We start from the raw sequence: 16201 nt of genomic DNA on the forward strand, positions 1-16201 counted from the left end.
GAACAGAATTAGAAAGAAATACAAAAATCTGTAACCTCTTTCTCATTTGTGGCAGATTGCTGCTGTAGGTTTATGCTCGGTTTGCTCTTTTCCAGGCAAAGCCATTTGGATGAACATCTTGGGTCATTTTTTCCTATTCTGACTTTGATTCTGCAGTAAGAGTTTTAAAGTTGAACCATGAGGACTTACCAGCCGTCCCACATGTTATTTATCCGAAAGATCTAGAGTTATAGAAACTCAGGGAACTGAAATAAAGGAAAACTGCTCACCCAGGCTCTGCCTGAATACACTGCACTGTTGATGCCCAACATGTTCTACAGATCTGAAAACTTACTACAGATGCAGAATCCGGGCCCTATCCCACATCTCCTGAATCCGAATATCTTAATGAGATCTCGAAGGATTGAGAAGAACTGCTCTGAACGAGCAATCATGGACTGCCTACCGTAGACACGCACAGAAAACACGCCTCTTCATTCAGCCCATCTCATATTCAGCAACTCTCATTTAAAACAGCCCTCCCTCTCTCTTCCCCTTCCTCCCCTTAACCAGAGAAAAAGCATTTGTCAGGTACCTACATGTCAGGCAATATTCTAGATCCCAGGCTTCACGAAGCTTGTGTATTTGAAGAGTTTCCCCCCACCTGGTTTCCTAGCTCCTGTCTCTCCTTTGCCTCTCCCAGGCCCCAGCCCGGTCTTTCAAGTAACAGCAATAATGAAAACACACGGGATTCAGAAGCAAGTGTTCATGGTTTATTATCTGGACTTACGCTCACGGGCTTTATGATCTCAGGCAAATTGCTTCACTCCCCTGAAGCTAAGTATTAACATATAAAGAGAAGAAGATGCCATCTCCCCAACAGAGCTGTTCTACAGATTTATTTAGACAAAGAATGCAAAGCTCCCTGCTCAGTGCATCTAAGGTGGGCATGTGACAAATGGATGGATGCTCCTGGTAAGGTGGGAAGTGGCTCTCGCAAGGGCTGCAAACCTGTGTTGTCCCCTTTGCTTGGCTTTTATTCCATTCTCATCAAGCACCTGTTGGTTATATGCCGCCCGCTCGAGGCAATGCTTTTGGTCACCTCCTCTCATGTGGAACACACTGTACCATACGCATACGGTTTGTTTGCATTTGTACCTGCCCTGAGAAGGCAGCAAAATGTGGGATGAGACACATGCTGCGCTTGACCTTTAAAGAATAAATCTGACAGTAAATCCAGGTGGGTGGGTTTAGTTTTTCAGGTGTAAATAGTTTGACAGTTACTAAGGGACTAAATGCTTGCAGTGGGAAAAGCTCTCAATTAAAACCAGGGGGAAATGTAGTTCGTTTCACACGCTGGAATAAAAGGCTCTTGTGACAAAAGGTGTATGTTTCTGCTACCTACAATGTGCCGATTCTATAGAAAAAAAAAAAAAAGAAAGCATTTTAGCAAAGAATATTTACAGCCTGACAAAGCATGCCTGATGGTTTCATTTGAAAATTGTGTTTAGCTGATGAATAATTAAGGTACTGTGGCTATATGGAAAATTGTAAAGATAAATAAAAATACGGGAAAGCACTTCTTGCCAACTTAGTAGCTGAAAAGATTTAAGAGACCATAAAGTCTGCAGGAAAATACTTTATTTCCATAAGCATCTACGATCTGAAAGCTATCATCTCGAAGTTTTGACTGAAGAACCAAATGGGAAAGATTTGTTCCATTTTGTATAATTGCTTTCACTTCCTTTAGCATGGTCTTCATCATATTGGAACAATCCCTAGACTCTTTCATACATGAAAAGGCAAAATTACTATCTTTTAAATATGTTTCTATTATACCAGAAGCTTTGTGTACTTGTTTCGGCAAACTCTTCAGAACTAAGAGACACTTGAGATGCCCTAAAAACTGTTAATTTTCTTTTAACAAAGCAATATAATTATTTTTCTCCTTCCTAACACTATTCAACATTAATGGAGCTCATCCTCAGGTGATGAACGACTTCTCAATAGCTTATTAAACATTGATTGTTTCTTGTTTTGCTAAAAGCATGTGAACTCAAAAGGACTTTGTTTAAACTCTGAAATGTATATGTAATTCTGGACCTGGGCTTCCAAAGGTTATTTTATCATGAGAAAGAAAATAGCATACCTATGTTCTTCACCCCAAATATTCATCTTTTGGCCTGATTTCTAAGCATATCTGCTATTTTCATCTATATAAGATACATTCAAGCAAATAAAATCCATGCTCACCGCCTTTTTCCATAAATTAGGTGGCCAATGAATCTACAAATCAGATTCGTTTTCTTTGTTGAAAACCATCCAATGGTCAGGATTCATGAACACAATATTTAAGTAGTAAAGTTTGCCAGGAAAATGACACAGTGAGGTCATAAATTCAGGAAGCTTTTAGAAACATACTATCTTTTAGTTGTGCACATTCATAACTCTTTATGGACATCTTTTCCATTTGATTATTTTTTCTAGCCCTTGCCTGTATCCCTGCTGAACTATGGTCTTTTTTGAACTCTTTATGGAACAGAGCATTAAGCCTTTGACTATAATGTAATTTAAAAATATCCTATCTCACAACTGAAGGAAGGAAGGAGGGGAGGAAGGAAGGAAGGAAAGGTAGACAGAAGGAAGGAGGGAAATATCATTATATTTTAAGAATTACATCTATGAACTAGGTTGAATCTGTTCTCTTTATGTTAATACCACATTAACATGCAAATTGACGAGAAAAAGTTACAGATTTCTACTTGTATCAAGAAATTGTAAAGTTCACCAGAAAACCTAAAATCAGAATGAAAACTTTTTGAAACATGGAAATTATTTCAAACTTCAAGAAATATATTTGCATACTCAAATTCCATTCCAAAAGGCTTAATGCAGTGATCTAGAGCAAAAGAAGACAGCCCCATGGCACTTGGGACTACGTACCCTGCACTGCAATCGTATAAAATTTACATTTTGCTCCAGAAGCAGACTAACCTTGTAGTTTTAGCTCAGTGGTAAATGTCACAAGATTAAGCACCTTTGCATAATCATCATGTTGTAACACTCTTGAATGATCTTATAAGTTCACTGTCAGCCTTCAGTGTTCAAATGCTCCTTCTACATGAATTAAAATTTGCTTTTAGAATCCACAAGTGAGGAATGGTTTATTATTCATAGTTCACAAATCTACTGATTCTCAGTCAATGAGCTCTCATCCCCAGCGGGTTCCTGAGGAGGTTCCTTGTAAATCTCTTTTTGGGCTGATAACTAGAGATTCAAAGTCTGGGGTTACTGGCCCTTCTGACCCAATGTACATTCCCCACACAGCAGGGACACTGGGTAGGCAGGTAAGCTGATCACAAGAAAATTGGGCCAAGCCTAACACAATAGGGTGATGCAGTCTGTAGCACATTTCCACCTAAAAACAATTCAGTACAATTTCTTTTAGAAAGCTGTGTGCCCTTGGGCTAAAAGTCTTTGATTCCTTAGCATAAATCAGAAGGTGCCTGACATAGGAGATATTTCAAAACTGGTAGTTATTACTTCACCTGATGAAAGCTATAATTGTTACTTTTAGGAAATAAACTAAAAAGGTATACAAATCACTGCTCTCCAATACAAAAAACATGCAAAGAAAAAGACAATTAACAAGAATGAACATTTGGGTGTCTGTGTAGACATAAATTCATAGGAATTAAATCAGTCCAAAAAGCTTGGATTCTCAGAATTGAAAGGAGCCTTTCAAAACATATAAACTCCATTGGATGATGACTATTTCTTTTTTAAAAGATTTATTTATTTGAAAGGCAGAGTAACAGAAAGAGAGGGAGGGAGAGACACAGAGAGAGTTCTTCCTTCCATTTGGTTCACTCCCCACCATAGCAATCATACTTGGTCCATGGTAGGCAATCATCAAAGTTTCCTGAATGAAGTCATCTAGTCCACTCCCTACCCTAACCACAACTAATTTCCATGATTCACCAACTGTGATCATCTATGTTATCAATCAGAAATCTCAAAGGTGCATCATTAGTCTAATTTACCTTGCCAGTTATTATTTATTTCCTATACTAACTGTTATCAGATATGGCAACCATGTGTGGAAAATGATACTACTATGGAAAAGCAATAACAAATACGGATACACAGTTTGTTATTAGTAAAAGCTTCAAGCTCTAAACTGAGCCTTCCACTTGAACTTGGTAACAGGGTCAGAAAACATGACCCCTTGAAATTGAAACTAACAACACAAAATAAATTAGAAAACTTCAGGTAGTTTCAAAAACAATCCCAAGACCTAACTCAACCTGACAGTTGACTGTAAAATGTTATTGTATTTTGCAACATCTACCCTATCAGACAAAACCTGGCTAAGAACAGAAGTATAAACAATATTCTGGCAAAAAGCGAATGTTACACTTCAGATTTTAGAATAACGTATCAAAAAAGTGGGGGGTACTGGGGTGGGTATGAGAAATATGCCCAGCTAAACACTTGTTAAATCAACAGGCAATACTTTATTTGGGGGTTGACAGGAAAATTAGGAATTTAATCACAGAAGCAATTTGTGGTTTTAGATTCGGCTTTCAAGTTAATAAGCAAATGCATTTGTGTTCAAATGCAATGTTTGTTAATATGTTTACTGAAGTGATCAGAATAATTGCAGCCCTTGAAAGAATGAATGTTGAATTTGCATATTCAATACTTTATCCAAAAATAGCTAGTTAGGCTTGAGCAATAATTGCTGACGATACAGATGAGTTAAGTTGCGGATGCCATGGTTTTTAAAAATTGAGTTTTTAAAAATGTGTTTTCTTACACAGATTCTCATTTCTCACTCATTGATAAATTTTAGACCTATATACATATAAATAAAAACAGAGATTAGAGCTACACTAGGATGAAAAACCACTGTTCAAGTTACACAATTACAGCCTTGTTCCCATCTATCAGTGACTGTCTGAGAGAGTCATAGGAGATGTCTGCCTTCCCTGAATCCATTTCAGCTTTGTTCTGATCCCAGTGCCAGCTCCTTTGAAGAGGACACTCATCACATGACACTGGCCTGGCCAACTAGAACATTCCAGGTCTCAGGCCTTCCTGATTGGTTGAGCATGTGAATACGAACCAGCTGATCTAACTAGGGCTTGAAGAGTCAGTGCATAACTTTCCTCCTCACCCCAGGGGGGGAAAAAAAAAAACACAAACACAACAAAGTAGAATAGAAAAAGATGATTTATCTCGTCACACCACCATGATTAATGTTGAAAATCCAAACTTTACATTTCTGCCAGTTGTTGACTGCTGACGGGATTAGCTCTGTTTTTATTTCATATTTTTGTGACACCATTGTGTCACCCACAGGAAAGATGCCTTTGTTTTCCCATTGATATTATGATGAGGATATAAGGAAATCTGGATCTTTGTCACGTCATGGCAATTAGTCTTAAAATGGAGCTAACAGATGTTTCTTATTCAAAATATAAGATTATGTTTTGAAACATAATCAGATTATGAAACAAAATAGATTATGCTTCTTATTCAAAACATAAAAGTATCTGATGGGGCAGAAGTCGGCACAGAGGATAAGGAGCTGCTAGAGATGCCTGCATCTCGTACCAGAGGGCCTGAGTTTAAGCATTGTCTCTGCTTCTGATTCCACTTCCTGCTAATGTGCACCCTGGGAAGCAGCAGGTGATGGCTCCAGTGCTTGGGTCCCTGCCACCCACATAGGGGTCCTGGATTGGGTTCTGGGTTCCTGGCTTCAGCCTGGAATGGCCCTGGATGCTGTGGACATGTGGGGTGTGAACAAATGTATGGAACCAGTAAGTCTGCTCCCTGTCTGTCTCTCTCTCTTTCAGGTTTTTATGCCTTTCAAATAAATAAATATATTAAAAAAAAAACACTGTCAGTATCCTATGGAATAAATTATTTACTACTGTTGACTTTATAATTCTTAGGGCATTCTTGATTCCTAAAATGTGATACAGTTAAAAATCGCATTTTTTTGTTTGACCCCTTGTTAACTTCATTCCATTTTTTAAAAATTTATTTGACAGGTAGAGTTATAGACAGTGAGAGAGAGAGAGAGACACACAGAGAGAAAGGTCTTCCTTCCGTTGGTTCACCCCCCAAATGGCCGCCACGGCCGGCGTGCTGTGTGGATCCAAAGCCAGGAGCCCAGTGTTTCCTCCTGGTCTCCCATGCAGGTGCAGGGCCCAAGCACTTGGGCCATCCTCCACTGCCTTCCCGGGCCACAGCAGAGAGCTGGACTGGAAGAGGAGCAGCCGGGACTAGAACCGGGTGCCCACATGGGATGCCGGCGCCGCAGGCGGAGGATTAACCAAATGAGCCATGGAGCCGGCCCCATTCCCTTTTTTTTTTTATCATGACACAAATTGAGCATTCGCCATTTCTAGGCAGTTGTAATGTAATGATGAAAGCACACTCTTCACCTTTCAGTGAGCTACAGCCTACCCAGCCAATCACATTGTATTTACAATAGAGATTGGCTGGAGTGCAAGGAATAGGCACAAGGTTGGAGCCTGGAATCTGGAGTTGAGGATACCAGGAAGGCTTCCTACAAGAGGCAGCAGTGTGTCATCAGGTATAACACACTCTGCTGTCTTCCTCTGCTTGCTCAGGTGCTAGAAATATTCTTCACCTTTTTTATGTTTTGGAATTATCCCAACCATGTGAGTACTGCATTGCTCTAAGTGGCAGACTGTGGGTGTGGGGACCAGTGCTCACCAGCTGGAGAGTCAGGAGGCTGAAAGGGTTTGAGCTTGGGAGTGAACACAGGGATCTGGGCTCAGAAATCTGGAAAAAAAGGGATCATGTTCCTTAAAGGCCAAGAGAACTCAGAAGAATGGTAAGACAACGATGGTATCATGATACATGGCAAAAAGAAGTATGTACTTTTTTTAAGATTTTATTTATTTATTTGAGAGGTAGAGTTACAGAGAGAGAGAGGGAGAGAGAGAGAGAAGGGTCTTCCTTCCGTTGGTTCACTCCCCAAACGGCCACAACGGCTGGAGCTGTGTCGATATGAAGCCAGGAGCCAGGAGCTTCTTCCTGGTCTTCCATGTGGGTGCAGGGGCCCAAGCACTTGGGCCATCTTCTACTGCTTTCCCAGGCCATAGCAAAGAGCTGGATTGAAAGAGGAGCAGCTGGGACTAGATCCAATGCCCAAATGGCATACCAGCACTGCAGGTGGAGGATTAACCTACGGCACCATGGCGCTGGCCCCAGAAGTATGTATTTTTAAGGGACAAATCACAAATAATCAAAATTACACTTAAGTATGAATCATAGGTTTACGTGATATATTATGATTAAAAATACAATAGAGTGTGATTTAATGCTATAACTAGTACTCCAACAGTATGTTTCACTTTGTGTTACTATGTGGAGGCAAACTGTTGAAATCTTTACTTAATATATACTAAACTGATCTTCTGTATATAAAGAGAATTTAAAATGAATCTTGATGTGAATGGAAGGGGAGAGGAAGCAGGAAAGGGGAGGGTTGCAGGTGGGAGGGAAGTTTGGGGGGGAAGCCATTGTAATCCATAAGCTGTACTTTGGAAATTTATATTCATTAAATAAAAGTTAAAAAAAAATACAATAGAGTATACCCATGTTATGTACATGATATACTATATATACAGTATACACATATTCTATAAAAGGAATATAAATAGCACACATAATTTGTAATATATACACTGCACATATATAGTCAAATATAGTACTATATGTAGTACTATTTTAGTACTCTGTAAATATGACTATGTATATCCAGAGACAAAAAATAGAACTTCCCTTCCTTACATCCAATCTTAAAATAAATGTTGAGTAAAAATTATTTTCCTTTTCTTTCTTATACTGAATGCATTTAGTTGATTCCCAGTAAATTAAATATGCTCAGCATGTGCTAGAAAAATGAACCCAAGGAAGACTCCCACTTTGCAAAGACATTTGGCCCTGAAAATTTGTGTGGCAGATTCCTCACACTGGTGTAGGCAGTTAGCCTAGTGGTTAAGACACCTGTGTCTCACATCAGAGTATCCAGGTTCAAGTCCCAGCTCAAGATCCAGTTTCCTGCTAGTATACACTGGGAGGTAGCTTCCATGTCTCAGGAGGGAAACCTGGATTGAGTTTCCAGCTCCTAGCTTTGGCCCAGCCATTCCCTGGCCCATACAGGCATTTGGGCAGTGAATTAGCAAGTAGGAACTCACCTGTGTGTTTCTCTAGCTCTCCCTGCCTCTCAGATAGACAGGAAGATAGAGTCATCAGACACAGCCTTATTAAAATAGTTTACTAGTTCTATAGGGTTGGAAGAGAATGTGATGTTCTGGTCACTTCTTTGTGAGGAGACAAAGGTGGGAGGTCATGTGTAGAAAACAGTCGTAGATCTGAGGGTCTGTCTGTGGCAGTGCTGTCCAAAGAACCTTCTGGAAGCACTGGCATTTCATCTGTGCCATGCGGTCACTGACACTTGAAGTGAGGCTGCTACAACTGAGGAACTAAATTTTTAATTTAATTGACTTCAATGTCAACAGCCATATGTGGCTACTGCCTCCCATCTCGGACAGGAAGGTTCCAAGTCTCCAGCCAGATTATAGGTTCAAAATTCAAAGCCTGCATGGGCCAGTGTCAGTTTTAAGATTTATTTTCTTTGGTCTACTCTAAGTCTACAAGTAGAGTGTACACTAAAATTAGAGATTTGGAAAAGAAAAGATCGAATTTTAAGTGTCTCTTAAAAGAACTTTTACAATATTAGACCCCAGGATTTTTGGATGGCAACCCCTGGCCGGTGCTGAGAAGCAGGTGTGACCATTTGATAGATTAGTGGCTGGAAATCTGAGGCTGACCACTAATTATTCAAAACATATGTGCTTTAGGCAGGCCTACCTCATTTGGTTTAGTTACTTACCAGGTCCCTACGGACACACATAGTTTACCTCAGTTTAGCTCCAGTATGTGGTTTTCTTACATGAAGACAGGCATCAGCAGAAGTGACCTGGGATCTTTCAGCAAAGGCTGGGAGTTTCTGACTCCATGAAAAGCAAGGGAAAATCTTTCCCATTTAACAAAAATACTAACACGTCCTCAGGGTAGCCCCTTTCAGCATCAACAGCAATTACAATGAGACTGCACACTCATTAACCTTTCAATATAAGGCTGGGGGGCTCAGACAGCGAAATGCAAGAGAAAGAGTAAAATTCTCAATTAAACCCTAAGACAAGTAATTTCTCTTGAGAATTTCTGAACTTTTGGATTTCTAACATGGCCAATTAAGAGTTCTTTTTACCCAACAGGAAAATAACAAAGATAAAATCTCTCATCAGACAGGTTTGCCTCCGTGAACATGACAGACTGTGGGCTTCCAAAAGACATTCTTTAATTTTCTGTATTCTGAATCTTTAGAAGCATGTTAGAATGTCCTCAACACGTGGTTTCACATTGCTTTTCCTCATTGGCTGGCTGACTATGTATCTATCTACCTATCTGTCTGCCTCTATACACATTTATAAATGCATTCCTTTCTCTGAGTTCACATAAAATATCATATTATTTGAGAGTTAGAGAGATCGCATCTGCTGGCTCATGGCCCAAATGCCCCCAATGGCCAGGCTGAGGGCAGGAGGAAGAAACTCAATCCTTGTCTCCAGGGTGGCAGGAACCCATCACTTGAGCCACTGCCACTGGAGCCAGACCTGGGTATTAAATCTAGCTACTCATGCATTGCAGGTATCTTATTTTATTTTATTTTATTTGACAGATAGAGTTAGACAATGAGAGAGAGACAGAGAGAAAGGTCTTCCTTCCATTGGTTCACCCTCCAAATGGCCAGAGCTACGCCCATCTAAAGCCAGGAGCCAGGTGCCGCTTCTTGGTCTCCCATGAGGGTGCAGGGGCCCAAGCACTTGGGCCATCCTCCACTGCCTTCCCGGGCCACAGGAGAGAGCTGGACTGGAAGAGGAGCAACTGGGACTAGAACCGGCACCCATATGGGATGCCAGCGCTGCAGGCGGAAGATTAACCAAGTGAGCCACAGCGCCAGCCCCACAATGCAAGTATCTTAACCATTAGGCCAAACACTGCCCCTGCCATGTCCTCATTGTTAGTACATCCTTATGCTATTTACCTGTAATTTCTGAAGGATAGTTAAAAAAAAGCAGCAGCAAATTTTCTTCTGGGTTACTTAAAAGATAATGTGCAATATTACCTAGTTGACTAATAAAGTTAAAAGCTAGGGGGAACAAATCAGGCCAGGCCAAAATAGAGGAGCCATCTAAAAAGATGCAGTAGCTATGACAACACCATTACTCTAAATTCCATTTACTCCATTGGAACAATCTAGTTATCATACAGATAACCTGAGTAACAAGGAGATGTTTCATTTTCCAGGAAAGTCTAATATTTCTTAGAATGCAAAGAAGTTCCCTGTACTTCTCAGGGTATCAATTTCTACTGATTATACACTTTTGGTTTGACTTTTTATATTTGTTAGAAACCTTAACCAGAAAATCTCTAAAGCTATATTGAAAGTGTCTGCTGTGTTTGCCTACAAGTCAAAGATTTTAAAACAATACCTAGCATGTTAAATGTCTTCACTTATATGACTTAAGACTAATAAATCAAGTAAGTCACACAGATCTGTTACAGATTTAGTTTCAACTGCAACATATCAATGCCAGGTTGATACCCCCAGGATATAAGACATAAGAATCCAATGCCAATGGCAAAACTTCTGCATCAACATTTTATATATGCTATCATGACATTGAAATATACCCTGTGTCATTATAATAATTACGTCGCACACAGCTATAATCACCAAAAAACAAAACCAAATCAAAAAGGCTATTTCTGGACTTCTGAGCTCAAGACATCTGGCTATTTGATAAAACTATATCAACATAATAAAGCTACTCATTTAGAAATACATTCCTATATGACAATATTTCAGCTGAACCCATTTATCACCAAATTATTCATAAGATAAATGCCAGGAAATACAACTTTACTGACAACATAAAAACAGCCCACACACGAGCCATTCACTTGCTTCTTTATCATATTTACAGCCATGTCTATGAGAAAAATCTTCCATTTCAGAAAGAAACAACTAGATGCATTCAGAAGCTGTCAGAATGCCTTAAAATGCTGGAAACAATATTTCTGGGATAATGTCTTATTCAGTTGACCTGTTCATCTTTTCCCAAAAGAAGAAATATTGCCAGATGTGTAACATGTTTGTATCTGACTGAGCTAGCTCATACATTAGTTTCTAATTTTTTAATTGTCAATTATATTTTACTTACTTATACAAGAAGAAGTAGAGGAAAAGGAAAATTTTTTCTCACTCTGTCACTTCTTTTTATTTTATTTTATTCTTTATTTTTACTTATTTGAAAAGCAAATAGAGAGAGAGCAAAAGAGAGAGAGAGAGAGAGAGAGAGAGAGAGAATTCTTCCATCTGCTGCTTCCTTTCCCCAAATGCCCACAATAGCCAGGGCTGGGATACACTGAAGCCAAGAGCCAGGAATTCAATCCAAACCTCCCACATGGACCTAACTACTTGAGTCATCACTGGTTACCTCCCAGGGTAGACATTAACCCGGAGCTGCTATGGGAAGCACAACCAGGACTCTGAACCTAGGCACTCCAATAAGGGAAGCAGGCATCCCAAGAGATGGCTCAACTGCCTGTCCCTCAGACACCTGTCCCTCTGCCCATTCTAACCGGTAACCTGGAACCACGATGTTTATCCTGCTGCAAGTACATAGCACATAGTCAATGAATATATTGTTGAAAATAGTTAAAAGAAAATGACCTTGGTTACTCCCAGAAGTAAAAACACAAAGATCTACCTTCCAACCAAATCCTGACCCCATTTAACAGTGACACCTGGCTTCTGTTGTTCATCAGGTTTAAGAGAACAATAGCAGTTCAATAAGATTTAAATCACTACTCAAAACATTGAGCATTTCCTTAACATAGACCAAGTTTGTTTGTCCTGCAGGTTCTAGAAAAGGTTTTGCCAGGCAAACACAGAGCATAAACAGTCCTTGAAGTGGACGCCCCCAGCACTTGGAAGAGCACACTGTTCTGACGGTGCCTCGAGCACCTCCTTCCAGCCACTTGCATGAAAGCAGCATATGCTATTTATAAATATTTCATCTCTTCATTAAAGTGCATTCCCTGAGCACCCCTCAGTAAAAACCGCTAATCTTGTGTTATTGAACCAAGTAAATACTCATCCCATCCAAATAATCCACCATGATCTCCAAAATGATATTTTTATCTTGAGAGGACAGGAATTGAGATCTGTTTTCCTTTTTCCTTATACCCTTTGGCATCCCTGGATATTTTCTGTGAAAAAGTATTCTTTCATAATATCAAAATATAGGCTTTAACATGATAGAAACCTAATAAATGAAACAGGTTCTCTTCAGGAATAATTAAAAGTGACTTTAGTAAGAATCTATTTTATTCCCCCTTACTTAATGGCCCTCCAAACACAACTCCAGGGAAATGGGAGCGAGAGGCAGAGAGACATGCAAGTGTATCCCTTAACCTATGATTTCAAATCAGCTTTAAGACGCACGCAATTTCCTTCCCACAATGGATGTGTTCTGGATGACTACACGTAAATCTACGTTTACAAATCAGCCTGCACTATAAAGCAGTGCAAAGACATTGCTTATTCAGGGAATTTCAGAGTCAAGAAATCTTACTCTAAAGTGAATCGATCAACATATGCTGTACGGATTCAAATGACCACAGATCAGTTGAAGATACCATACATTACTTTTTAATTTGAATGTGCAAAATTTCCACTGTACCTGTAATGAGGTGAAGGGTTGCCTCTGGCTTCGCAAGTCAAGGTGATTTTTTTATCTTCTGAATCAACAGGGAAGATGCTATTGCTGGGCTCTTTGATAAACACAGGGCCTTGTAAGAGTGGCTGGCCTGCATGGGTGGGAGACACGCGGAAAAATAATGAGCACACAGACTGTAAAAGCCGCATTCTAGAACTGAAGAAGAAAACAAGCAACTAAGGTTTACACTTTCCAAAAAATCACTTATTGTCCCATTCATCCACAAGGCAAGGCCCTCTGCAGGTGCTGCTCTATTTCAGCCTAACCCTGGTTAAAGCCAACAGCTTAGGAAGGCAGGTTGGTTCAGAAAAACTGCCATATTAGTAGAGCAAACTGTAAATAAAGTTATAGGAATTACTTGTATAACAATAAAAATAGGTTAGTATTCACTGATGAATAAAATATTACAAGAAGCCCTTCCTAGCACATGCCTCAGAATTCAAACCAGCTGAACACTTGAGTGTTGCTTCTCTCATAACGTCCGCCGGGCATTTAAATCTGAGAGTTGGCAAAGTTATTCTGCCCGTTTGAACTAAAATCACTCAATATTTGGTGGGATTTCCATCTTATTACTAGCAAGTTGAAGGATATAGCACCAAACAAGTGCCTTTTATTTTTAAAGATTTATTTTATTTGAAAGTCAGAGTTACACAGAGAGAGAAGGAAAGGCAGAGAGAGAGAGAGGTCCTCCATCCGCTGGTTCACTCCCCAATTGGCCATAATGGCCAGAGCTGAGCTGATCTGAAGCCAGGAGCCTGGAGCTCTTTCCAAGTCTCCCACACAGGTGCAGAGGCCAAAGGACTTGGGCCATCTTCTACTGCTTTCCCGGGACATAGCAGGGAGCTGGATCGGAAGTGGAGCAGCCAGGACATGAATCAGCACCCATACGGGATGCCAGCACTGCAGGTGGTGGCTTTACCTGCTATGCCACAGTGCTGGCCCTGAACAAGTGTCTTTCTAAACATTGTTTCTACTTTGGTTCAGAGAACTTGAACATCAGCTGAAGAGAATTTTCAGATGCACCCAAAACCCTCTCTTTGTATTATGAGTTTGAAAAAGGAGATAAAGCCATCACCAAATGCTTAGGCAAGTGCGTTGCATAATCATTGCCTCAGTGTTTCCCAAAACAAATTTACAGCAAAGGAGGAGGAGAGCTCTTCCCTGTCTTGATCATGGAATGCACACCAAAATTGTGCAGGACCTTCCAGTCACACAAAGGATGAACAGACAACCTGAGACACAAAGACAGTCCATGAGTAGTTAGACAAAGAAAACAAGACCACTGAAAAGCAGCCAAAAGGACTTGGATCTACAAACTTACATTTTGGAGACTTCAAATAGCAATAATATTCATATTTATCATCTCAAAACAATCATAAAATGATAGTATGATAATTAATCCCTGAAAATAGCTATAGCAGAGCTACCCAGTGAACTCATGCAGCTACATGTGCTCATGCATCCTCCCAGGGCTCTGGGCGGTAGTAACTATAATTATCCCCAGCACACAGAGGAACAGGGCTGAGCCCAGGATGACTGATTCTTCAGTCCCGGCAGAGACACCACCCTCTTTGCCTCTTGCATAAAGTATTAGGCCTTGTCCTAGGTCTGGCCTTTGCCCTGGGTAACTGGGAAGCAATCTCTCTCATAGCAGACAGGACTGTCTGTATTTAGGGTGGGGATCGATCACACCAGAAAAATCAACCATGAAATTACAAGTGATGGGTTGGGCCAACCCTACCATCTGACCTGAAGACAGAACTCAGCTACTAGTGCCTCCACGGGCACACCTACACCACAAAGCACCAGTGGCAACTCTGAGGCTGGCAAGCCTTGCTGCTTGGAGACACTCCTTGTGAACTGTTCCACGTCAGAGTTGGGGGCTACACATCCTAAGGGCAACAGCAGCTGAGCCCTGGGAACCTTTCAGGCTCTGCCTTAGGTGTCACTTCCTCTGGCAAATGTCAGAGTGGATTCTTTCCCAGTAATAAGCCATCATTGTGACTATAGTAGCTTTCAGTGTCTTTTTTCAGTCCCTCTAGAAGATTACTAAAATGGAGGTTGATTTGGGAACCTCTCTAAACTTGCAGAAATGAGGGTGACCTTGGGGACTGTGTCCTCAGAGCTCACATTTGGGCACGACTCCACTGGGACATCACGGGGTGGCTAACACCTCCTGTTCCAGGGTCCTGAGGAAGCACCTCACCATCCTTAGCTTCTGATCTTCGCTGATCACTGCTTTCACCAACAAGGTGGCGGCGGCAGGGCGGGGGTCGCGGGTTGATGCAAGGGCATCAGAGTTCCCTCGCGGAAAACAATCTCCACCAAAAATGGATTTTAACTGCAAAGAACCAGTGCTGTCATTTTCCCAGTCTGCCTCCTCTATCAGTTACAGAACAGCAATAAACAGTCTGTTCCATTTATTGTCCCAGAAAGTGGAAAACACTTCTAATATTTATTTGTAAATGGGGTGGATTTTTCACAACATGTTTCTAGCTAGTTTCTGATATACTGCTGGATGACTTTTATTCATTCATCGGATGGCACAGCATCATCTTTCTGACAAACTCTGATGTATCCAGGGCTTGAAAGCAATAACATATTAACATAATGGCATAAATTAGGAAATAACCTATAAACTGGGGACAGAAACCAAAAGAGAAAAAAAAGAGAAGATTTAAGTGACAAAGATAAAAAAGATGTTTAAAAAGTTTTTCTGGGCCTGACGCTGTGGCACAGTGGGTTAAAGGACAGGCCTGCAGCGCCGGTATCCCATAGAAGTGCCAGTTCAAGTCCCAGCTGCTCCACTTCCAAGCCAGCTCCCTGCTAATGCGCCTGGGAAAGTAGCAGAAGATGGCCCAAGTCCGTGGGCCCCTATACCCATGTAGGAGACCTGGAAGAAGCTCCTGGCTTCTGATCAGCTCAACTCCGACCTTTGTGGCCATTTGGGGAGTGGACCAGCGAATTGAAAATCTCTCTCTCTCTCTCTGCCTCCTCCTCTCTGTCTGTAGCTATGCCTCTCAAATAAGTAAATAAAATCTTAAGAAAAAAAGTTTTCCTAGGCATGACCACAAAAAAATTAAAACGTCTATGCCATCATCACCAAGTGCAATCTCAACTGATGTTATATTTCTTCTTCAGAGACCACTACTCATTTTAAGTACAAGTGCTGCATGACAAAAAGCATTTCATTTTGGGAGACCCTTCTGAAAGCATGATGGTGACAGTTCATTTGCTAACACTGACTGAGCCCTCAGCAGGTGCCAAGCTTCCTACTGACTCATCCCCTCCACTGCCTCCCCTACCCCCCCACCCATGTCTAACCCGTG

At 40.8% G+C, this 16201-nt stretch overlaps 1 protein-coding gene across 2 annotated transcripts in view; it reads right to left on the reverse strand.

Annotated features, from left to right (window-relative positions):
- CNTN3 (contactin 3) overlaps nt 1–16201 on the reverse strand; it is a 416756-nt gene that overhangs the window by 255215 nt on the left and 145340 nt on the right. For both annotated transcript variants that reach the window (XM_062200206.1, XM_062200207.1), the window contains exon 3: nt 12837–12963. In XM_062200206.1, coding sequence (XP_062056190.1) covers nt 12837–12963 — 127 coding nt within the window. The remainder of the gene's footprint in view (nt 1–12836; nt 12964–16201) is intronic.

Source organism: Lepus europaeus, chromosome 9, assembly GCF_033115175.1.
Source record: "Lepus europaeus isolate LE1 chromosome 9, mLepTim1.pri, whole genome shotgun sequence".
In the NCBI taxonomy this organism is placed as follows: Eukaryota; Metazoa; Chordata; class Mammalia; order Lagomorpha; family Leporidae; genus Lepus; species Lepus europaeus.